Raw genomic sequence first — 26,418 nt, 5'->3', positions numbered from 1 at the left:
GTTCATAAACACATGAAAGTTTTTTTTTTTTTAAATACTTTATTTATTCATTTTCAAAACATTTTCAAACAATCCAGGTACATAATAACCTGAACAATTACCCCTTTCATCCCACCCCCCTCCCCCAAAACAGGCTAGGGAAGAAAGAAAGAAAAAAAAAAAAAGACAAAAAAAAAAAAACCAAACAAACAGAGAAAGCTGTACTCTACAGTGTAACAACAGTTTCTGTGGCAATCTGCAACTATTTAAAATTTCACTTTGAGAAATTACAGACAGATGAATATTCAGACAAGGTCATGAAATCGAGGGGTCATGAAGGTCCTCTCCGCTGTACAATATGATCGAGGAATGGTTGCCATATCTGATGGAACCTCTCTGATTTTCCTGACAACTCAAATCTGATTTTTTCTATGTATAAAGTATTTGAGAGCTCCGTGAGCCAGGCTTCAAAGCTCGGTGATGTTTCTTTGTTCCAAACTTTGAGAATCATTTTCTTTGCAATAACCATCCCATACTGTATTGACAGAGCCTCCCAGTGGTTAAGAGTATGAAGCTGGTGGGACCAGCCAAGGATGCCGGTCTCTGAGTCTGGCAGATCATGTTCATAAACCTCGGAGTAAAAGTAAAAAACTTCATGCCAAAATCTACCAAGTTTGTTGCAAAACCAAAGCATATGTGCCAGCGTACCATCAGACTGTTTACATTTTACACATAACGGTGAAGTAGATGGAAAGAAAGAATGCAGTTTAACACGTGAATAATGGAGTCTATGTATAACCTTATATTGTATTAGCTGGTGCCTTGAATTGATTGAGCATGTGTGTATGCTATGAAGACATTTACGCCATGCATCCTCCGAGATGGTTGTGCCTATTTCCCTCTCCCAGCACTCTCTCAGATGTTGAGTACTTGGAGCAGTTTGAGCTGCAAACAAATTTACAAACATGGACACCAGCTTTTAACACATGAAAGTTTTGAGGTAAAACTCAAAAGCCACAGTATGAAATGCCCTCTAATGTTGTTGCATATATTGTGTAGGGGCTAGTTTAAAGCTCAAGTTCAAATATCATGATGATTCATGCCTGTTGTTGTGCTCTTTTAATTATTTTGTAACATTATGTGCCTTGGCTGACTGAATTTTGGATTTATTAACACTAACTTAACCTAAGCAACACAGCTCAATCACTTAATTCAGTTTAATTCAGTTTTATTTATATAGCATCTAATACAATTCAGGTTGCCTCTAGGCGCTTTCCAGAGACCCAGAACATGACCCCATAGCAATTATCACATAAGCAATGGCAGGACCTGGCTCATAAGGGGGGACCCTCCTGTCGGGGGCCAGCCGGCTAGAGCAGGAAAAAGGGGGTTGGGAAAGAGAGGATGAAAAACAGAGAGAGGAAGGGCACAGATATATTGTCAAAGGTAAAAAAGACAAGCTATATTATCAGTTGTATTTATATAGCGTCTAATACAATACAGGTTGTCTCTAGGCGCTTTCTAGAGACCCAGAAAAATGACCCCATAGCAATTATCACATAAACAATGGCAGAAACTGGCTCATAAGGGAGACACTCCTGCCGAAGCCCAGCAGAGCAGGAAAACGGAGATGGGAAAGAGAGGATGAGGAACAGAAAGAGGAAGGGCACAGATATAATGTCAAAGTTACAAAAGACAAGATATATTATCAGTTGTATTTATACAGCGTCTATATAATACAGGTTGTCTCTAGGCGCTTTCCAGAGACCCAGAACATGACCCCATAGCGAGTATCACATAAACAATGGCAGAAACTGGCTCATAAGGGGGGACCCTCCTGCCGAAGCCCAGCCGGGTAGAGCATGAAAAGGGAAGGGACAGATATATTGTCAAAGTGCAAGATATATTAGCAAGGCTGACCGAATTGGGGCCCTTAGCGAAATGTTATTTGGAGGCCCCCCTCCCCACACCCTCACACCTTTCCCCATCCCAAATGTATCATAGGTACAAAATGACCGTATAACATGCCATTTAACTTGACAACCTTTATTTAATAACAAATGTATTGTATGTACTGTATAGATACAGTAGTTTGACTGTATGAGTCAAATAAAATAAAAACAATAGAACATAAATAAATAAATATTAAATAAAAAAATGAAACCTGAAATAAATAAATATTAAATAAAAAAATTCAAACTGAAAAAAAAAAAAAAATTCAATAAAAAAACTAAATAAACAAATCCGAGTCACAAACAGCTATCACTTACTCATTAAAAGAAAGTTACTTCAACCACCTCTATCCCCCCACAAAAAACTGAAAGCAGGTCTGAAATCAGAACTAAACATGCACGTGTGCCTTCTACAGATGCACACGTCTCTATTTTCTGGATGCAAAGTCATCAATGAGGTTGAACATTTGTTAACAACATAAATTGATATAAAACTATAGCCAATATGTTATATATTATATAAAATTTGTAGCATATATACGTCCAAGTGGTAATTTTACAACTCTTTTTCCACAGAGGTGAATAGGGCGTTAACAAGACATTCAATAAATGTCCATCAAGGCTGCCAAAAAAACAAAATTTTTCAGTCTAGACAGAGACTGGAGGAGATTCCTATCTAATGAGTGCCAGCTCAGGTGTTTGTGCTACAAAGTTTTATTTCAACAACATACCCACCTTCAAGTGAAGCAGATTTCTTCGTGTTTTGCCTTTTTTTTCTCTTGCTCGCTCCTTATTCGTGATGTCTTTTGGACGACATGTTGAAATCTCACTTCCTGTAGCTCTGAGAGCCTGCTTGCATGCGCACGCCTCTGATTGGTCAGATGTTGAGTGCTGCTAATCATTGCGCATGATTAGCGGTCTCTTTTTTCTCATCCGCCTCATGCGCATATGCGTTACCGTGCAAATGCATCCCCTCGTGCAAAATGTGGCCCCCGTTGAAAGATGAGGCCCTACGCACAGTGTGTGTAGTACTGGAGTACTGGAGGCCATTGCAACACCATCCAATCGCTTCCTAAGGTGTTTGGGACCAAAAACAGTAAACCCCCTTTTGTCTTAGGAGTAAAAAGTCAGTGGCCATCCAGGCCTTAATGTCCATAAGACATGCTTAGCAGTTCTGTTTCATTTAGCTTCTCATACAAATACAGCTAGGTATCATCAGCACAGCAATGAAAATTGATGCCCTGGTTCTGGATAATATTTCCCAAGGGCTCCATGTGTAAACTGAAAAAGATTGGCCCTAGCACTGAACCCTGCGGGAATATTGTCTGTGCAGAAGAAACCTCATGAACATGAACAAATGTAGATATGATTTAAACCAGCCTAGAGCTGTACCTTTAATCCCGACAACACGCTCTAACATGTGCAGTAAAATGCTGTGATCTACAGTATCAAAAGCAGCCCTGAGGTCTAGCAGAAATAGTATGGACACTAATCCATTATCTGAGGCTATGAGGTAATTGGTGACTCTAACCACTGCTGTTTCTGTGCTATGATGCGTTCTTACTTCCATCTAGTATCTTAATAAAGCGGTAGAAGAAAATTACTTGTAACTCGAAGCATATTGGACCAATTCTGGTTAAAAGAGTAGAGACAGGATGTGATATAACAGATTTGTTAAAGACACTTTGACTTTGTTAAGCTTTATCAAAGCTGGTAACTGTGCAGTGCCGGCGTCTACCCATATCATTTTAGCTGATGTAGCTGTTTCCTCTCCACGATCTAATGAGGAAAGACGCTGCAAATGGCCACGTGAAGCTAAAATATTTAAATGATTTTTTGAAATATGTCTTGACTGAATATTTTCTTCACTGACACCAAATCCTTTCAAAGCAGCAGCCTAAAAATAGCTGCACAAGCAACACAGTAACCACATAATGGCATTATAATACCATACTAGTGCAGCCCGATTATGGTGCAATAGGATAAAACCAAAATGCGCAATGTCTATAGATATATATACACATATATTGTGTCACGGTTTTTAGGTCTATATCTGTTCCTGTTTTATTTTGAAAGCCTTGGTCTTTGTGTTTTAGTTCTTCCCCTTGTTCATTTGCCATGAGTGTTTGCGCCTGTGTTTCCTCAGCCCTTATGTATATATCTTGTCTTGTCTGTTCCTTCCTCCCTGCTGGTGCGTACTGTTTATTCCCGTACTGGTTCTGGTTCCATCAAGTTGGGGCCTTTTGTTTGATTCCTTAAGTTTCCTGCCTATGCAGTGCTTTTATTTAATAAAATACTAAGTTTGGAACTCCTGTTGCCTCAGTCTCCTGCATTTGGGTCCTACAATATCGTCGTGGCATATTGGTGCAATATATGTTTACAATGAAAAAATGTATGCAAGGCTCTGATTATTTCAACATGTCAAACCATTTCCTGTACATCATAATAACACAACTCCACAGAAAAAAGATTCTGGGAAATAAACTGGCTTGCCTGCAGGTCAGACCTGTCATAATCTGAGAAGAACAAAAGCATTATAAAACAAGAATGATTACAAAGGAGAACTGAAATCTTGAGCAGCTCCAATTGTATATCAAGCAAGAATGGGAAAATGTTTCTTTCATTTGGAACAGCAAGTGTTTGATCTTTTAAGTTCCCAAATGCACACAGTGTGTCCTTAAAAGGAGTCAAGAAAAACAGTGGTAAACGTGTACCATCCAGCTTTTTTTGAGATCGTTTTGCATACTAAATCCAAGCAGCACCATATGAACACTTATTTTTCACCCAAAAGAGAAGATAAATATTTGCCATGTCATCTTCAATACATTTCAGTTGAAGCAGCTCTGTCCCTGACCAGAGGGGACATTGGGGGTCTATGGGGGGGGTTGCCTCGTGGCGGTGGGTGGGATGGTTGGGGAGGGCCCGGGTGGGGGCCGCGGCCTGGGCGTCTGCGGGGGGGTGTCCGGGGAGCGGTTCTTACCAATATGGTATTAACCATTAATATATGCAGCCAAGAAAAAAAAAAATATATATATATATAATATTTATGTATATAATATAATATAATATAATATAATATAATATAATATAATATAATATAATATAATATAATATAATATAATATAATATAATATAATATAATATAATATAATATAATATAATATAATATAATATAATATAATATAATATAATATAATGTATATATATATATATTCAGTAAATGGCAAATATTAAAGCTGTTGCTTTTTCTTTTTCAGATTAACTTAAAATAGTATTTCATTGAAGTTGTTCATTCAGATTGTTTTATAAGAAGCTGCTCTTGGCTGACTGGTTTGTTACCATATAGAGGTACCAGGATCTTTACACAATTAGCATGAATCAGTCTTGTGGTTGCATACTGCCCCCCTAAGGCTTGATTTCAAGTTGTATGTTACACTCAAGATCATATCCATTGCTATATTGCTGTACATGGACTTAAATTGGTGCATTATAGTTATACACTTCTTTTCAAATGCAGGGAAATGAGTCATCTAAGACTATTAAAACTGACATTCTAAGTCTAGATTGCAGCTCCCAAACAAGACTTGAAAAAGAAACATCAAAAGGCAACATATTCCATTCCATATTGGGTAACGAGTGCAATAATGCAGCAATTTATTTGAGGAAATGTGGCTTTATTTCTCATACCAAGCAGCAGAAGAGTATTAAATTGCAGCTTCTCTAAGTCTTTCCTCTCTCAAGAGGGCAGGACATGACTTGCTGGATGCATGAGGCATTCATAGAAGTAAAAGGTGTGCCTTCATCCACTGGGATTTTTGTCCTCCTCACACGTACAACATAAATACAGTTTATAGTTTTGCAGGAGGGGAAACACAGTGTGTCGTTATACTGGTAAACAAATCGTGTTAACAAAAGTCCATCCATTGCTTGTCCATTCTTCACGTGTTACAGTCTCTGAGCTTCAAAGAAGCAGCAAAGAAACTTGGCAGCGATAGAAAGAGAGCCAGGGTTTGAGGAGATAAAGCAGGCGTAAATTGGGAGGGAAGTTGCCGTTTCGACGGGTCATTGAACATAAGCCCATCAGATTACAAGGTACATTCTTCTCACAAGCATCTAAGAAACCAGTTAATAGTTTGGCTTGGAAAAAAAAAAACAAGAATAAAAAAAAACAGTCATGCTTTTTTTTTCCTGCTTTAAAGTAGGATATCTTACAGTTTCATTACTCTCAGTGGACCACAGTAACGTGACGTAACGTAACAGTACACCGATATTTTTTAGTTTTAGTGACTGCAGTGCTTGTGAGTGTGTTTTTGTACGTGCATCTGATTAACTACCTGGAGGAACAGGGAGTGCAAACCGTGCAAATGTGAGTTTAAAGTTATGTTACATAAACATTGATTTAAAGGCCCTTTCATGCTTGTAGCAGTCTAAAGGTCCTGCAGAGAAACTGAATATATGATCATTATTATAAGTAATCCTTGAATGTGTCTAGAAAGAGCTCTAAGTTTTCTATGTTGACAGAATTATTTGTAGCCCTCACTTATAAAATCACTTTTACCAATCATCGTTTAAGGTAATGAAATTTTAATCTTGTTATGATTATCCTTTTTATATTAATAACTAACACGAACTGTCAAAGAAAGCAGAAGTTCTTGTCATGCAGTACCATTTACAATACTTCAAATTCAGTTATTAAGAAAACAAATATTTAATACATATTCAGGTCAAGTAACAGTGTAGCTGAAAAGAAACGACAATTAATTTATGTTTACAATACTGTAATGAATGAAAATAATGTTTATAAACCAAAGTTTTCACTGAGTGATGCTGCCAACAATGATGTACATGATCTTATTATTTATTATATATATTATTATTTACTGATTAGAGGAAATTATCGTAATACTCCTCCTCCTCCTCCTCCTCCTCCTCCTCCTCCTCCTCCTCCTCCTCCTCCTCCTCCTCCTCCTTACTATTACTACTATTACAACAAAAACAACAACAATAACAACAACAACAACAGATATGTGTTTTTACTAGCAGCTTGGGATTTTATGTGTCTCAAAATATACATGTGTTCATTTTTTTAAATTTCTTTTTAAACTGAATTCCTAGACTTGATTGAATTATAATAGTGCTAAAACTAGAATAATATCAACACTGAACAGCCATAATACTAAAACAATTAACAGGTAAAGTGGATAACAGTACTTATCTTGATATAATCCAACATTCTGGAGAGGCCATCCTCCTAGTGCTCACATGGATGTTGCTTTGACACTTTGACACTGACATGACAGTTTGACCTCCGTTGGCAACAGCACTCCCTGACGGTAGCAGCCTCCCCCAGCATCCAGCTGCGTGCCTTGCAAAATGTGCTTAAGAATGGCTCTAAAACATTATCGTCCCTTTTCCAGATATCAATCTGATAGGACCTGATGGTAATTGAGGGAATGAAGCCACAAAGGCCACGACCCAGAGCCCACATGGTGTGCAGGGTCCATCGCTGAAGTCCCGCTAACAGAGAGTCAAGATCCCCTCAGATGTTCTTCACACCTGATTGGTCAGGGTGTGGCTCCCTTGGTGCAATTTTCAAGGGTGAAACATAATTACAAATATGATATTTTTACCTTACATCTTCCCAGTGTGACAGAGCAAACATTTGAATAGTTCTATGCAAGTTTTGATCAGAAACACTACCTTATCATTTGTGCTCAGAGTCAGTTCAATTGGACTGAAAGAAACACTTACTGTGGCCTCAAATGATCAACAGTTGTGAATAAATGCAGAGCAGGAGAAACGCAAGGACACACGTTTTTCACAACTAACTCTACACAGTACACCAGACACTGCTCTTGTCATGAGCATTTTAAAATAAAATGTAAAGTATCTAGTGAGCATTGAGCCACCAAAGAAAAATTAGTCAAGGTCTCTTAACTTTTTTCCAGTCTCTGTAGCATTTTTGCAGCTATATAGCCATTTGATAATCCTTGCATTGCGTTCAATAACTGATGTACCCTGTCGTATCTTCTTGTGTAACTCATCCTCCAGTAGCCCGTCACTGCCGCCGCTGCTCTTTGAGAAGCCATCGTCTGATGTAGACACGCTGATGCTCCGAATGTTTATTGCGATCTCATCAGAACGTGCCGAGAAGTTCTCCTTCCCCAAAGACTTAATGATATCCCCGTCCAGGCCGCAGTATTTGAAGAATGCATCAAAGTCTGCAAAGTTTTTGGAGTACCTAGAGCTGATGTCGGAGTGTGAACGGCTGACCCCCTTGCCAGCAGTCCTCCTAAACACAGGAACCTCAAGGAGATCACCAGCTGCCTTCTTTGGTCCAGAATCACTGCTCTTGTTTCTGCATTGTTCTGTCAGTCCATCTGAACTCTTCTTTGACTGAGAGATCCCAGAATGTGATCTGCATTCCTCTGTTGTTCCCTCAGGTGTGGTGATTTTTATCATGTTGCCTTCAGACGTACATTCCTTGTCCGTGGTCTCAAGCAGTGGGACATTTTTATTGACAGAACTATGCAGCAGCTTACGACTTATATGGTGTTTCCGATCATTTACTGACCCTCCGAGTAACTCGCACTTCTGTCTGTAAAGTAGAAGAGAGTCTGGTCGCTTTTTGGAGCCGAGTCGACGCACATGTCCTGGAGGGCAGAACTGTCTCACACCTGCATCCCTTGGTGAGTCACTGCCTGTAAGAGGGTTCCCACTACGGTTTGAGCTTCGGTTAGAAGACCCAGTGCTACTCACAGAAGCAGAACCAATACTTAGAACCGGCTCTTGGGTTGAGTTGACCACCTGCTGGCTTTTGCAATATTTTGGTTTGCTTGCAGCAAGTCTCTCCACAGCACTCATGCGCCCTTTTGTCTCACTCTCCAGTTCCATTTGCCTCCGAAGGTACTCAGGACCCTTCTCAAGGATCTTTGTGGTGTCACTGTTTGTCTCCATTGTGGCTGTGTGGTTTCCAAAGTGTGGATATTTCCTTGTAGTTCAGTCTCCCCAGAGTTAGTGGTAAAAAATTCCATTCAAGCCCGCTCTTTGCCTGAGCATGAATCGCAACAGGAAACTTCTCCTTTTCTTTTCAAACCCACATCGCTTAACCCCACCCAGTCTACGCAAGGATTGTTTTAACCAAACACAAGCCTGTTCAAAGTACACCTGAGAACGGTGAAAGCTGACACTCCTCCCGACCGCTTCACCTCTTCTTCTGTAGAAATAGAGATATTTTTCCTTTTTACCCAATAACATCTCAAATTATCTACCAAAAACCAGTTTTGCTCATTCTTTCCCAAGCAAAGTTGTCATTTACTCGGAAAACTGACTCATTAAATGGATATTATGGGAAAATGTGCAATAAACACGTTCTTGCTTTTCATTAACTTGTACGTAGGGTATATTATTTGTTGAACTGGAATTGTTAAAATCTGGTAGATAAAAGTAAATGATTGTTAAAGCACTACCAAGATATCACTCTGGAACACTATAGACTCAGAAAGATGTTAAATGTGATTATAAAGATTTTAGTATTGTTTTTATCTTTTTCAATGATTAAATCTGTCATGAAATGCTCAGATTAGACAGAGATTGATTACTAAATGATAGCAGTGTAGTTGCTTTTTGCTGTCAGTCAGCCCCCACCCACTGGTATTGCTGGTTAAACAGTAATAACATCCAACATAGACACAAGCACCATGCACAAAGTCTCTTAATACAACCTGTTTCCATCTGTTTGCCCAAGCACTATCCATTTTGTCTTTTTCTGACCTTCCTCTCCTGAATGGATTCAGTGCTTTTCTCACTGCTGGTACACAAGATAGCTGGAAGTAATGACTGGTGAGAGATGAGTATTTCTCCCTAATTGGAAGGAAAAACAAGGAACCGTAAAAAAAAAATTCTATTTTTGGTGTCTTTGACAATTGATGTGATGGGAATGTCCGTCCGTCCAGCCATCCAGCCATCCGCTTATTACTGATCAGGATCACTAGAATCTGCTGGAATCTATCTCAGCAGAAGTGCAGGGCAGACCTCCAGTCCAGGATTACATCCACAGCCTAACATGCTACATAATTTGTTCATTTATCCGATTTTTTTTATTTCCTTTTTTCCTTTGGTGGTCTGTGTGATTTTTTGAGGCCTTTAAGAAAATCTATTTTGAATCGAGTAACTATGATTATGCTTTCTACTCGCTTGCTTTGGAGTTTTACTCCATAAACTGTGCTCCAGAATGGTGCCACAGTAGCTCGTTCCAGTAGCTCTGATCATGTTCTCATCATGTCATCTAAACATTCTTGAGATTTTGGTCTGGTAAGTGATTTGTGGATGGCATTATATCTGTTGATCTTTGAAACAAAATAGCATTGACACAGGAGGAGTTAGTACCTCCCTACCCCTCCTTCCAGTATGCAACCCTTCCAAGGCTAAATCTGAACTACATGATCCTTAAGCAATGTTTGGTATGGTGATTTCCCCCCCCCCATGTTGGCTTGGAATCAGCTTATGGGTAACATGATAACATAATATCGAAAAGATGTATCGCAGCCGATGGAGCTCTCTAAAGCCCAAGTGACACCAAGAAAGTTTACCTTCGTTACTTGTCAACACTACGTGTGATATTAGTTCAGTTGTTGTCGTGCTACTAATTAAAAAATCAAAAAGAAACTGGGGAGAAAAACCTTGTACCATTTTAGCGCAATTCTGATCAACGCAGCATTTTCTCATACTTCACAGTGTATTGTCGTTGAGTGATTTCATTTCAAATTTTTCTGGCAGGCTCTTCTCAGGGTTTTCCGTGACGGTAAAATAATATATAAATAAATACCACCTTGTGCCTGACACAACACGAATGATTGATCAGGTAACATCCTCGTGGTTGGGTTCACTCACGCTCCCTTTTTAGCTTTAACGGTAGGTTTCTCCCTATTTCTGTCAAAGGACATAAATATTAGTGACTAAATGTGCAGGGGCTTAGAGAGGCAGTTCATGATGTGCATGAATTTCTCTCCAAGTGTACAAGATATCCACTTAAAACACTGGCGCATTATAGACATAACAATCTGTTGAAAACGTCTGGCCTACACTGTTTGTAAACTCGCAATTTAAAAGCAGTGGGTGGAAATTTAAAGAAAATAACTTACAAATCCCATTTCTAAACTTTGGAAGGTACCGACTAACTCCCTGTCCTCCCCTTCCTATGGTAATTGGAAACATTTGTTGACACAAAATCCGAAACATATGTCTACAAACTGAACTGGAAAAATGCCACATTTCAAGGTTCATTTGTTGAAAAGGCAGAGGGCAGCACTGGAATGAGTGGAACTCATTGGAATAAGACCCTGGATACTTATGTACACCCTAAGATTGGTTTAGATTGTACCTTATTTAAGTCTCTCACTTTTTTGTTTCTCTGTAACAACAAACACCACATGCAGGATCCCATTCATGCTTATAAAAAGGACGACACTATTATTATCTTCTATCATTTTCATGGGCCATAAGAAACAAATCATTTTAATCCCCTTAAATCCCTTTTAAACCCTTAATCAAATCATTTCAACAGACTCCAGTTTTTCAGTGTTTGTACATAATTTTCATACCACATCTGTTTTTAGGGTTGATTACATTTATTCAGCTGCATGATTTTTTTTGATTGGCTTCCCTTGGATCAGACCAAAGAGTTCACTTGGGAAGTCAGCTGTGTTTACTTGTATTTCATGTCTTCTTGACCTCCATTACTAATCATCTTATCCCTTGGATAAATGTTCAGACTCTGGGGTCAAAAGGTTCACAGGATGTGTCATTATGATTAATGATCATGTGCAAGAATGACAACACTTTAAACTGTATGAAAAGCTGAGGAACATGAGACAGCGATAAAGTTTACATGTTCTACAGTCCATAATATTCAAAAGGTACATTCACTATTTTTGTTAATATGAAATGACAACATTTTTGTGTGATACAAACAGATTATTAGGACCTTTTCTTTAATTCCCAGTGCAGAATCAAAGAAGCTCATAAAAACCTAATTGCATGCGCAAAATCCCACCTAATACGTGTAAGACATTTTCACACATGCACTACTGCCGTCAAACTTTCCAGAGATGTTACCAGTGTACCAGTGTAATCTTTGTGAGAATTTACACCACACAAGTGTGCTTTATATGAAAAAAAAAATCTAATTGAGGATTGATTTTCCACTGACGTGTGTGCTCATTCCCGCTAATTCATCAATATTATTGATATGTCCAAACATATGTGGTATTGATAGGAACACAAAGATAAGTGCACAAACCAAACGCATCAATAACTATAGTGTACTTCTCACGGTATTCCATATATCTTCCTCACTCAGCCTGCACAACACCCTTTACTATTTCCAGCTGTGAGAATGTGTTTCTAGTGGAGAATTTCCTTCCATGAGGTGCTAATACGAATAACATCTGGGAGGACAAAGTCTTCATCTGCAACTTCAAATCAGGAAAAACAGGGGATTTCTTTTTTCTGGAAGTGATTGATACTAGATAAAAGAATAAAATCAATATTCAGGATATTGTAAAGAGCCGTTATACTAGCCTTCGTATAGACAAGTGCATGTCAGTTTTTACAGCAGGGTGCATTACCTTAAGATCACAATTCAAAACCACATTGTGCACACATTGCATAGCCATGGCTGTCAAAGAGGAGGTTAAGGGGATGGCAGCAGCCTGAATCCAGTCCTGACATGTCCCCAGTATAGGGCTCTAAAAATCCCATGCAATCATCATGTCTAATTGTTCAAAAGCTTAGAAGCAGGGCTGAAGGAAAGAGGTTGTACCTTTTAAATGGTTTGTTCTCAAAATATTTCTGATTCTTTGGTTTTTCCAACATCTTCCACCCAACCTGTGAAGCAGCATTAGGACTTTAAGTCCTTGGATTCTCGCTTCTGGCTGCAAAAGCCCAAAATGCAATCCCCAGATAATCATTTTCATGATGTTCTTATTCTTTTGGGTTTTCCTTTGCAACAGTGAATCTCCAGTCTGAATAATAATAATAATAATAATAATAATAATAATAATAATAATAATAATAATAATAATAATAATAATAATAATAATAATAATAATAATAATAATAATAATAATAATAATAATAATAATAATAATAATAATAATAATAATAATAATGATAATAATAATAATAATAATAATAATAATAATAATAATAATAATAAGTGCTACAGATACAAAATAAAACAAAAATGAATAAAATCAAGACACATAAAAGACCAGAAGTAAAAGCATAAAAGCAAGACTTCCTGATCAGAAACGTTTTCAGCCCCTTTTTAAAAGTGTCCACAGACTGGGGTCGACGTAGGTGTTCAGGGAGGGAGTTCCAGATGTGGGGGGCAGCGGAGCAGAAGACTCGGTCTCCCATGGAGCGGAGTCGTGTGCGGGGCTGACAGAGGAGGTTGGTGTTTTGTGACCGGAGGTTACGGGTGGATGAGTGAGGGGTCAGGAGATCCTTGAGGTATTGAGGGGCATTGCTGTAGATGCAGAGGTGGGTGATGAGGGCAATCTTGTATTGGATTCTTGAGGTTATGGGAAGCCAGTGTAGGTTCTGGAGAATAGGGGTGATATGGTCGTATTTGCGGGTTTTCATCAGAGTTCGGGCAGCACAGTTCTGAATGAATTGAAGTTTCCAGAGGTGTTTGTTGGGGATACTGATGAGCAAGCTGTTACAGTAGTCGAGCCTGGAGGAGATTAGGGCGTGGACGAGTTTTTCTGCATCGGAGAAAGTAAGGAAGGGGCGGAGTTTGGATATGTTCTTTATGTGGAAAAAGCAAGTTTTGTACAGATGTTTGATGTGGTTTACAAAGGTAAGTTGTGGGTCCAGCTTCACACCGAGGTTGATAACAGAGGTAGAGAGGGGGATGTCTTGACCGGAGAAGGAGATGGTGGTTATGGGTGATGACTGGACCTGGTGAGGGGTGCCAATTTGCATGGCTTCGGTTTTGGAACTGTTCAATTGAAGGAAGTTGTGACTCACCCTCGCCCTAATCTCCTCCAGGCAGTTGGAAAGGGCTTGAGTGGGTGAGGATGAGAGGACTGGGGTGGAACGTAGGTTGGGGTCAGTCTGGAGGTACAGCTGAGTGTCATCGGCATAGCAGTGAAAAGAGATGCCTTGTCGACTGATGACACGACCCAGGGGCAGCATGTACAAAATAAAAAGGAGAGGTCCTAGGACAGATCCTTGGGGGACACCACACGTAACAGGGGCTGTTTGGGACTTGGAAGATCCCAAGCTGACGTACTCTGTCCTGTCAGCAAGGTAAGAAGTGAACCAGTCCAGTGTGGAGTGATGGAGACCAATGTCGGTGTGCAGACGGCTTAGGAGGATATGGTGGTCAACAGTATCAAAAGCCGCTGAAAGGTGGAGGAGGATGAGCAGGGAGGGGGATCCAGAGTCGGCGGAGATGAGAAGGTCTTACTCTTACTTCTGCACCTTCCTGTCTCACACCAACCAACCTCAAATCCTCTTTGACCCAATCTCCTTCTTTAACCAGGTCCATCTCCAGCATATTTACTTATCATCAGTCTTCATTATCTGCCCAAACCATCTCTGTCTACCCTCTCTTATTTCCAAGAAGTCTAACACGGCTTCCTACCCATCCTTGTCACTCTAAAAGAAAATATTAACGTCTTCTCTGCTTCCTTGTCTCAGTGCCAGTGTCTCCAAATAATAAAAAAGGTCCAGTCTCAAATCTTTCCTTTTACCCTTGCTGGTCATCTTTTCCACACTCCCCATTACTCTGCACATTTGAGTATTTAAAGTGTCCCGTTCCCTCTCATTTAAACACTTGTATCATGTTTTGGAGTCATTGACCTTAATTCCCCTTCTCTAACGCATATCTCCACCTATCCAGGTTTTTTCTTCCTCCTTCTTCCCTTTCATTTATGATTACAATGACCAGCATTATAGGTAATGAGTCCATCATTTCATAGTGGAAGGTAGGACCACTCAGCTGAGCTGACTGACATCATGGCCTTTAAAGAAACATAAAAAAGGTAAAAGAAAAATGCCAAAAGCATAATGCAAAAGTATATGGAAAACATTCTTTTGGTAATTCATTTTAGTTTAAATTTTGTTATTTGTCTTCATATTTACATATTGATTTACCTCATTCTCATACAAATTTACTTCTTGTCGCTAGTTGTTTCTCTTTTCTCCCATTCAGCGTCATCTCTCCACTGCCGACTGACAGATAAAGGTGAAAAAAACTAAAGAAATATTTAAAACAGCCCTTTGAAGGTTCAACCAAGTAGGCAGAGAGAAGTAGATATCAAAACATGTCACGAACACAGATGCAAAAGACCATATGGTGTATATGGTCTTTCTGTCCTTCTGTGGTGTTAACAATCACATGACTTCAGAAAACTACAGTATGACACTTTTTGAAGTAACTGTAGAGTTTAAGTGCAGAAAGCATGTTAACAATCACTCAGCATATTATCTCAGATATTGGTGAAATCTGTTTTGGAAAAGAAAACTCAGAGTCTGGTTTGGGTGGAGGGGAGTAAAGAAAACATGAGCACCGACATCCTTAGCCACTTTTCCCCTGAGCCCTCTCATATTTACTTAATTCTAAACTTACGCTGCTAGTTGGAAAAATATATTATAAACTCTAATGTGACAGAGCATCATCCGCTAATTATGTTTTCATTGAGTTGTTCATGATAATCAACATCAATCCCTGAGACGTCAATGAAAGTGGCCGACTCAATTAAAAACGCTTTGCAAATTATGAGATATAATTACCGCAATCATCCTTTGCCTGCACTATTGATTGAGTATTATGTAAACTAAATGATAATTGGTTATTGTGAATTCATTTTAATTACCAAGAATATGAGGTCACCTCACAGTCAATTAGTCGGAGTCTATTTATCACAGGCTCATCTTACTGTATTTTTGTAAACAAATGTGTCTGGCAGACAACACATAAGAAAGGATTTTTTAATTCTCTCTTCTAGGCACTTCTTGACTTGTAACATGGGCATGAAATGAATTCAAACACAGATTCTTGTTTTTAAAGTGGAAAAGCAAAGATGCTTTAAAGTGTTTTTGCAATGTGGTCCCCAGTGTGGTACCCAGTGTGGTTCCAGTGTGGTTTAAAGACTCTGAACTGGAAGTCCAGCACATGTAGGGAACTGGGAACGATTAAGTCATGATCTGTCTCAAATGATCTCACAAACATGCACTGGAGTTACGTTTCTTTTTGCGGTGATATGGTAATTCTTTGCAGAAACATTTTCTCAATAATAAGCCCTGAATTTGCAAATTGTTTAAACATGTTCTGTATCAGAAGGATTACTTCTTTTGTTCATAAGGGAAAAAAACAACAAAAGACAGGAAGCGTGAAGCCCTAAACACTTAATAAAAATAGACACAACTCCTTAAAATTAGGTGTCAAAAGAAAATGTGAGTGTGAACTGAAGAAAGGATGGAGTAAGTTGGCTTGGAACGGAATAAGAGCAATAGTGGGGAACAGAAGGGTAAGAATGGGATATACCAACATACCTGATACTGATGTTCTAGATGAGTACAAACATTCAATTTTTATTTTATTAACTATCTTGTATCAGATGCTACAAGCTGTTAAAGCTCTAAGTTCAAAATGAATGAACTGATTACATGTGAAAGCCTTTTTCATACAAAAGAGAGGTCAAGACTTTGTCCCGGCGGTATTAAGGGAAAATGATTGAAGCATTTGTTATGCCACACAGCTGGTTGATATTTTTTCTTATTCTTTCCAGTCCTCCCTTAAAGAACAGAACGTTCCTACTATATGGAATAAATGTATTGTGATGCCAGAAGGGAAGGTCAAGTCTCCTAAAGCAGTGAATGATTATCACTTTGTGGTCCTTGTGTTCATTATTATGAAACTATTACATTGGAAATCTTGCAGTCTGCCTGCAGGCCAAAGTGTGGGGGACTCGTCATCTTTTTTTATTTATTTCTTTTAAATCTTGCACCTGAAGTGATTCTTTTTTAAATGTTAAATCCAACAACTGTCAAACAAATTTTTGTTTAAAATCGTATGAACAAAGCCATCTCTCAGAATCTTAAAGGATTAAACAGAACTAAAAACAGAGAAATTTGTGCTCAAATATGCATTTTTGTGTCTGATAAAAATAGGCTGTTCATTTTTATTGGGACCTCCGTGATCTCCTTTCAGTGTGTTCTTGTAGCATGGTTTGTCTCAGTTGTATTAAAAACTTTTAAATCATTTAGAGTTTGGCGAGAAAACGTAGACACTGTTCTGTCTGGCACAGCAACAATAGGGATTTTGAAAAACATTTCTTTCAGTTGTTTAATTACGTAGTGAACTTGTTAGTCATATGCTGCTTTACAGTCATCCTCTTTATTAATACAGCATTTTGAGATGTCACACCATTAGAGGTTAGAAAAAAAAGGTCTGCAAAAGCAACAAAATCAAATGCAGAGTTGCTGATGAAGATAAGTTACATTTATTTTAACCTAGACAGACAGTCTTGTGTTGTTAGCAGTAGATAATCCTCTCCTACTGAAAACAGGCCTAAGCTGATTTTTAGATGCAGGGCAACAAAACACAAGCAGGGGTTCTCTCTGAAATCTGAATCTGTTTTCTTTTTGCCATAATGATTCCATTAAAATCTCCCACTGCTGTAAAAGACAGATACACACGGATAATAAAAACCAGGTCAGAGCCAAACTCGGAAAGTAATGAATGCTTTGCTTTTTTTTTTTTTTTTTTACTGATGTTAATGTTTATTTCAAAGTATTCAATTACTTTGAACAGCTATTAAAGGCTATACAGTATCTTAAGTATAATAACTCCTTTGGATCAGCTCCATAACAAATAACTCTTCTACACTTAAATACACTTCCCTATTTATTTAAGCTGAAGTGATTAACTTGCAGTGGGTCACATGTTGTTCAGACTACAATGCCAGGCACCCCTCATAATGTAGACAGGATGTGTGATGAACTCTGGATTTGCAAGTTGATTTAAGGGGCCCATTTTCAAAAGAAACAAGTATAATTTAAGAACGTAAACTTTTACTGCACAACAGGAAAATCTTTAATTTGGATCTTAAAATTTATATAGTTCAAATGAGACCCCAGATGTTTCCAGATAGACCTTTATATTGTACCAGTTTATGTGTCCATGTTAAGTCTTAATCAATATCGGGTCTTGGGAAAGCAGCAACACAGGGGGGAGATTCAGTGTGATAATGTCTGCTGTTTTTTATTTTTCCTTTTCTCCATCTCATTCAGTCCAACCCCAAAATGACCTTAGACTTTTGTGTTTTAGATGTACAGTATTACTCCACACCAAATCCAATACAAAAATAAAACAAACTATTTCTGGACCAAATACCGTATGTTAAATACACAAACGAAAATAAATCTCCCCTAACAACACTCATTCTCAGTTTTAAAGTTTCATCCACTTCTCTGTAATATTTTTCATGGGGCCTACCACACTAGTGTTCATGTCAGGCATGACCTCTGGTGCCAGTCATAATGTCTCTAAATATGAAGGGTGTTAGCCACAGCCTGTGCGGACGTAAAAATAGGTTGACTTGAGGTCTCAGGGGTAATAGTGGGTGACACATAAGACTGTGGTTGCAGGAGTATGTAAACACGGCGCTGGGTCTTCATATCAGACTGGGTCAGATATAGATATATGTGAGAAGGAACGAGAGTAAAAACAACTAGCTTCCCTCTGCTGCCATCCATCCATCCATCCATCCATCCATCCATCCATTTATTTATTATTTGGGACACTATCCCAGCTATTTGGGTGTAAAAGGTTGCCTATCTATTGCAGGCCCATTTTTTTGTTGTTGTAAAACATCAGAAGATTCAAGGTCACCAGAACTATTATATGGCTAGTAGAGATAATGGATGTATGGCTGTTTAGATAATTATACAGTGAAAGAAGCCAGGTTCAGACATTTGGGCTCCAACCAAGCTTTTGCGTGCTGTAACTTCTACCAAGGTCACTGACATTCTGCTGGCACTCATTATCGTTGCAATCTGGTCCAACACTGAAGATGCAAGGAGAAAGCAGTATATAGAGCCTTCTCAGGTTGCTTTACGGTTTACATCTAAACAGTAGAATACTTAATATCTCCATTTGTGAGCATAGAAGATGTTGTCCCATGAGACTCAGCAGATGTATCCATTGCTTTATTGCATTCAGGGAGGGAAGCTGGCGCCTGCGCTGAAACATCCTACACAGGGTCACCAAAAAGCTGACAGGATGAAAAGATAGACCGATAGAAACAGATTTAAAACTCCATGGCTGTTTGAATTTGTGGCAGTTCAAAAGGTAAATAAAGGTTAGTTGAATTGCTGAAGTGTCATCAATATACATGTTTCATATAACTTCTTAACAATGCCAAAGCTTTAATTTTCATTTGGCTTTTACTCTTGCTCTTAACAGTAGAAAGTATCAAAAAATTGATCAAGAACCAGGATTTGTCATTTTATCCCCTTTGTGTTTCATCTAAAGCTTTTGATCTTAGCCATTACGTCTTATATTGATTTAGTTTTCAAAAAAAGTTAAGTGTTGCAGTTATCTGATGAAAATTCAAAGCTTTTGATAATATTTCAGTATATTTGCCTCCCACACCTTTCAAACACACTAATTGTCCTATCTGAATGCATTTGTTTCTTGGAGATCAGATGCTAATATTACTCATGCAGAACATTTAATTTTATTAGCTGAACCTATAAAATAAATGCAGTTACTTATTTTCATTTTAAGAATGGCATGAGTGAGTAGCATTTAGGGAAGACTCAGGCTGCATAATACATTAGTAACTTCTTTTGCACATGCAATTTGTTATCAATTGTTAGAAATTATGCTCTGTTTTCCCCCATGTAGAAATCGGGCCTAAACCTCAGGAAATTAAACAGGAAAGATTGTTTAAAAAGAAGCACATTTACAGAAACAGACTCAAACAGTTAAGTTAATTCATAAGCAGAAATGTAATTTCATTGCTGGGGTGTGTTTGGGGGGAATAAACAGAAACAGCCGCAAAGGGAAGAGGGAACGCTGTTGCTGACAATGGTTATGGTCATCTGCTGTACCCCTTTGTATTGTCATCTGTCTCGTGCTTTTCCCCTCAGTTCCCTGTTATTAGTACTTTGCAGTACATGTTTTTCTAATGTTACTATTTTCATGGATTACTTGTATTACTATTTAAACTGAAATGTTGAACGCAGCCCCACAGTAGCAGATTTCACTTTCTTTGACCATTTAAAACTTTTACCAAGTCAATAATAAATACAAATATGTATATGTGTTAACAAATATCTTTGGCCAGTCATTTATGTATCCCACACAAGTACCACTGTGGGGGAAACCCTGTGCTGTCCACAGAAGACAACATTTTTGAGATTAAGACACATGTTTGAATTAACCAAGCACCTGGTATCAATAAAATAAATATAGAGTGTAAATACAAAATCTGGCTTTTATAACAAAGATAGTTGTTTAATAATCAGTCAAAAAAAAAACAGAAATGATTTTAGTTACAAAAACACATCATGGCTCTACAGAGAGACCACAGGAGAATGTGGTCCAAATTACTATTGAGTTGTTGGGGGGTTGGCGGGGGGGCAATCTTTCAGAACTTCCCAAGCCATGTTTCTGCATCTATTTGCAGCAGCTTGGTTACTTCAAGTGTGCTTATTTAATTACAACATGTAATGTAATATAGTATAGAAATGTGGCAGACAACCATCAGGTCTTTTTTGTCCAAAGTCCCAACTGTTCAGTCCACTGTGTGGCTTCTGGTGAAGGGTTTCTTTTTCTTTTTTGGGGGTATTTTTACGGTACATTGTCCAATACCATATCTCGTAATGAGCGTCTTTAGAAACTGGTTTTGCATTTCGACTGCTTGCCATCTTTTCTTCATTAATTTTAATACATCATATTTGTAATCAATGACTCAGCAAAGGGTTAAAACACTAAAACACTATGGGAGTTAATTCTTTACAGAAGGCAAATGGATTGACTAAAAAATAGGTACAGCCACTATGAAGTCATGACACTGTTCAGTTTCAAGTCGTCTTTGATCTGTTGTCAGTGCAGTTGAGATTACATGCAGGGTTTTTGTTTCTTTTTCCATACTGAGAACATATCTTTGTTCTCTGCGTCTTTTGCGTTCCTCCTTAGCCGTCCTGCAAGTTCTGGCAATGTATTTAAGACAAGAGTTAAAGATATCCCTCTAGATGTTTTAGCTTGTGGCTTCTATTGTGGCTTTTTGGTCCTTCGATTTGTCCGTGGCTGCATGAGCATCACTCAGACATAGCAGTTTTCATATTCCACCAATGCATTATAGGAGTTATAGTATTTCCTTTTACATTTTTTTTTGTTTGTGTTGCAATCATTTTAAGTCTGAGTGTGCAGAGAGTAGGTCTAATTTTATGTGCTTCAGTACATTCTTTTGTAGGGTGGGTTAACTCTCCCTTAGAGATAGGGTGAGAAGTTCAGTCATTGGGGAGGGAGTGGAGTCAATACTCCCCCACATCAAGAGCAGCCAGCGTAGGTGTTTCAGGCATCTGGTGAGGATCCCCCCTGGACATATGATTGACTGGGAGGAGGCCCCAAAGTAGATCTGGGACATCCTGGGGGCACCTAAACTCTAACCTGGCCTGGGAAGGTCTCTGTGCAACCCCTGGGAAGAACTAGAGAAGGTGGCTGGGGAGAGGAATGTCTGGACTTCTGTGTGTGCGCTGCTGCTCCCATGACCAAAATCTGGAGAAACGGGGGTTAATGGATGGCTGGAAATACATGGAAGTTATATAAGTCTTTTCTAGCACAGTATCCTGTCAATATATATTATTCTAGCACAAGCCAGACTAAGAACTTGATTAGACCACTGTTTCCCAACCCTGGTCCTCGGGGCGCACTTTCTTGCCTGTTTTAGATGCTACTCTGCTTCAGCACACCGTGATACAAATAGCTCTGTCATCAACAGACTTGTAAAGACCTCGATGACAAGCTGGTGACGACTGCTAATTTGAATCCGGTGTGCTGAAGCAGGGTAGCATCTAAAACATGCAGGACGGTGTGACCCGAGGACCAGGGTTGGGAAACAGTGGATTAGACGATTGGGAATACAATTATCTCATCAGGTGCCTTTTCACAAGAAGATTTAACACATCCTTCATGTGTGACTAGAAATTATTTTTCATTTTTGGTAGATGTGAAAGCCATTCTTTTAATCTGAAAAACAATTTCTTAGACATTCTAACCATAAATAATTTAAACATCAGCTTGTTGAGCTGGTGCAGCAACATTCAACTTCAGCTCCAGCAGGGAGTTAAACTCTGAATCTGTCCTTTTTAGGGTGTATTGTGTTAAAGCACCGCTAAGTCAGCCACATGTCAACCAACAGAGCAATTGGCCCATTGCATCTATATTAGGAGTAGATAGGGGTCATACGGCACAGGCCTAGATTTACCAGTTTTCTGTTATGATGTCAGGAAAAGCGTGGATTTCATAACAATAAACAGCTGATTATGGCTCAGAAATAAAAAAAAGATTAAATCTTTAACATACACAACATTTATCAACAATTTAAAGAAAAGATAAAGACTCTGTTAGCGAATGATGCGCAACACAGAGAAGGAAATGAGTGAAGAAGACTCTTTATTGATTGACATGAAAAGAGCTGGACTCAGGAAACTACCATGAAGCTGGTTGATGAAAGGAGATGAGATGAGGTGAGGTGAAGTTAGAAGCAGCCTAGTCACAGAATGTTGATCAAAAGGCAACATTAAAGAAACAGGAGAAGGGCTACTGGGGCTGGAAACAGTACTGGCAACTTGACCATCTACAGTCTAGCACGGTGGAAGTGGTGAAGCTTTTACAGAACTGTTGCAGCTGGGCTTGAGATATCACTCCAACGCCCATGTCTTCACTCCTGCAATTAGACACACAAACAAGAGAAACACATCCGAAACATAAGGTGGTTGTAGCGATCGGGGGGCCGGCGATACGAAGAAGCTGGCGCAAAAGGCATGGCCCCTAACACATTTCCATACCTGTATAAAATTGTTAAAGCCTGGTGAGGCAGATTTGCATATGCTTCAAATTATCACAAATGTATAATTTCCTGCCTAGTGTTGCAACAGGGCCTTGGGGAACAACCCTGGACCAAAATAAGTACATGAGGCTTCCCTTCTCCTGCTGCCCAAGAAGTACCAGACACAAGAATTTGACACAATTAATATAATTGCCAACTTTTATTTTAACTTCAGGGTGAGCTAATGGCAAACCAATAGCTGAAGGGTTAGAAAGCTTACACACTAAAATTTAGAGATAAAAGCCAAAAGTATTTCTTATTTAGAAAAACAGAAAACATATGCGTGCCAAAGCAGGATCCCCAAACACCCCTACATGACGACTCATAATGATCATACAACCTTAGGGTTATACAACTTGCAAAAAACATGAATGTGGTAGATAATGTCTTGTTAAAGAAGTTATTATTATGACTCGCTTTTTTAAAGATGTTTCACAGACTATTATTTTCTTCACCCAATGGCAGAATGTCATCATCTAATTACAATCAGATGTACGACTGGGGTGTAGCTCACATGCAATATAGCAAAGCCTTGTGAGCATCGATCTGGAGGAAGATCTGAAATGTTGATAAGATCAATAAAATTAAATGCATATGGGGCCAGAGAGTGCACATCAAAAAAGCCAAAAAGAAAAAAGGAAACAAAGCATGATGTAACTCCAAATGAATCAGGAACTTTGACAGGACATCACTGAGACATTTTTAGCCACAGCAAAGCAGACCAAATATTGCGGGAATTATGGACATTCATAAACAGGCCATAAGCCTAAATGCTATTGGATGTGATCGTGTCATAACACTTCATAAACACCTCCATTCCATCAAAAGATAAGCAACACAGAAGTTTTAAGGTGCTCCTGGATGTTTTTCACTGATTTTTGCAAGACTAGATCATATCACAGTTTCCTTTTCCTGTTAGGAGTTGAGTTAGCCATGAAATCGATGGAAAAACTTACACTTGGCTATTTAGTACTGAGGGGCTGCTAGATCTCATGTCCCTGTTGTACATAACCACTAAACCATTTAAAAAAGCTGGAGATAAAAAAAACAAAACAAAACAAAACAAAAAAAAACATGTGATATATATCTTCAGACAGAGTTGTCCTTTTATATTCTGCAACCACAAAGCAAAAAAGGTTTCCATAGTACCCCTGACTCTCAAGGATATTGTTTAAGCCATGCAGGGGCAGCCAATACACAATTATTGCACACAAATAGCACATTGCGATTTCCTAATGAAGGAATTTGGGATGGGACATCTATTCTCAATCCTCTAAAGAAGCTGGACATGGGTAAGATTACAGGAAAGAGGCTTGGACTGCTCTGTAAAAATGGAGGAGAAAACCAACTGAAATCTGGCCTCCTTTCACTGGATTTCTGGAACCTGTCATGTAAACACAAATGTCACTAGACCCATTTTACTGAGATGCATTCCAAATATTGATTTGCTGTTCCCTAGTACGGATGCTTGAGTGTAATGCCCATGTTGTCCATGTAATTAATTTATCTGTCCATTTTCTATACCCTCTCCATTGCTTTTTCCTTTTCAGGGTCACGGGATGGCTGGAGCCCAGCGGCCATTGGGGGAAATGCAGGGTAGGCTACGCACCCCCACGTAAAAGAAAAAAAAACAAAACACACTCACATTCACATGTAAGGTCAATTTAGAATTCCCACTTAACTTAACAAGCATGTTTTCTTTTGCTCTGTGGGAGGGAGCCAGAGCACATATGTAAACCACACGCAGAGAGGCCTCTGCCGAAATTCAAACCAAGAACCAGCCTTGAAACTGGATTGTTCATAGTGTATTCAAAAGTAAGCATTTTCACTGAAACTGCCATATGGTAATTGAATTATTGGGTGATAAGAAAGGAAAAGTAGCCTATGGCACATTTCACTGTTGGGTGTCTGTACAACATTATTACATTATTGATATGTGCATAACCGGAGGGCAGGAAGCAGTGTTCATCAGGTTAGATTGGAACAAACTTCTTAACAAAGACGACATGACAGTTAAAAAATTAAGTGGAAATTGTTTAATATTTCAAGGGAATAAAAGCATCTACGAGAAAGACCCACTTAAAAGGCCTGATCACATGTCACAAGACTTTAGATATTTTGGAACTAAACAAAAGTAATATGTATAATCAGGGGTGCACACAAGCCGGGACTCGAGGGCTAGTCTACTGCACGTTTTAAATGTTTCCCTGCCTCAACACAACCCTGATAGACAAGGCTGTGTCACCAACAGAGTTGTGTAAACCTTGATGACATGTTGGTGACGACCAGTGATTAGAATCAGGTGTGTTGAAGAAGACAGGGAAACATATAAAGCATGCAGTAGACTAGCCCTCGAGTACCGGCTTGTGTGCACCCCTGTTAATGCATATGGACTGGAAAACGCTTATCTCATCTGGTTTGTCCTCCTTTTTTCATTGTTATATCGCTCTGCCTGTTTGGACACAAAGGAATAAAAGTCATTTTTTAATTGATCAAAGTCAATAAAATATATAAATATAAAGAATCAAAGAATATAACTACTTCCATAATGCATGTACAATATATCAGGTGGTCTCAGGTTTGAATCCCAGACTAACTCAACTCATCCCAATCTCCGTTCCCCAGCACACCCACAAAACTAGACATAAACACCTCATTATAGGGGAAAAACGTAAACTTGTGGGAACAAGTTTGAGTGTTGTGTGTCGGGGACCACAGATTTGGAATGAGCTGAATGATAACCTTAAAAAGTCACAGTCCATCTCCATATTTAAACGGCAGTTAAATAATCAATTGTTAAGCTCATATATATAAACGTACACTCCGGGATCACAAAATGTTTCATGTTAAGTGTTTGTAATGTGATATGTTGCATGTAAGTGGTAGTCTAGTATAATGTGCATGTTGTTTTGTTGTGTTATGTGTGTATTAAGTGCAAGTGTATATGTATTCCTGCCTACTGTATGTTCATTGGCTCCTACCATAAGCTTTTGATAGCTTCTCCAGGAGACCAATTCACATGTGTGAGTGTGAATAAATAAATAAATAAAATAAAATAAAATAAATAAATAAATATAGCACATTTAGAAATAACTAAAGTTGACCAAAGTGCTTTACAGGCAAAAACCAAACGTTATAACTAATCCACAACAGAATAAACAGAGGAAAAAACATAGCACAAGTTAAAAAAAAAGATAAGATAAATAAGTAAGAAAGATGGATAAGAAATATATAAGTTAAAAGGGCTGTATGCCACTGATTTAAAACGTTGCTCTTTATTAATGGCTTTACTATTTTCACCATTTCAATTAATTTCGTTCAGGCAATAGTCTGGTCTCCGCTGCTTGCATCAT

General features: G+C 38.6%; 1 protein-coding gene across 1 annotated transcript; it reads right to left on the bottom strand.

The window, feature by feature from the left end:
• Positions 1-7,391: 7,391 nt before the first annotated feature.
• Positions 7,392-8,977, bottom strand: fam110c (family with sequence similarity 110 member C). Its single transcript, XM_061747130.1, has one exon. It carries the CDS (start codon positions 8,886-8,888, stop codon positions 7,851-7,853), a length of 1,038 nt encoding a protein of 345 aa, XP_061603114.1. The 5' UTR covers positions 8,889-8,977; the 3' UTR covers positions 7,392-7,850.
• Between the last annotated feature and the right edge of the window lie 17,441 nt (positions 8,978-26,418).

Source organism: Cololabis saira, chromosome 18 (genome assembly GCF_033807715.1).
Source record: "Cololabis saira isolate AMF1-May2022 chromosome 18, fColSai1.1, whole genome shotgun sequence".
Lineage (NCBI taxonomy): Eukaryota > Metazoa > Chordata > Actinopteri > Beloniformes > Belonidae > Cololabis > Cololabis saira.
The sequence above is the reverse complement of the archived record's forward strand: the minus strand, read 5'-3'. Positions and strand labels throughout refer to the sequence as shown.

What these genes read in the sequence shown, in the direction of transcription:
- fam110c (XM_061747130.1), bottom strand. Translation starts at nt 8,888, where the DNA reads ATGGAGACAAACAGTGACACCACAAAGATCCTTGAGAAGGGTCCTGAG.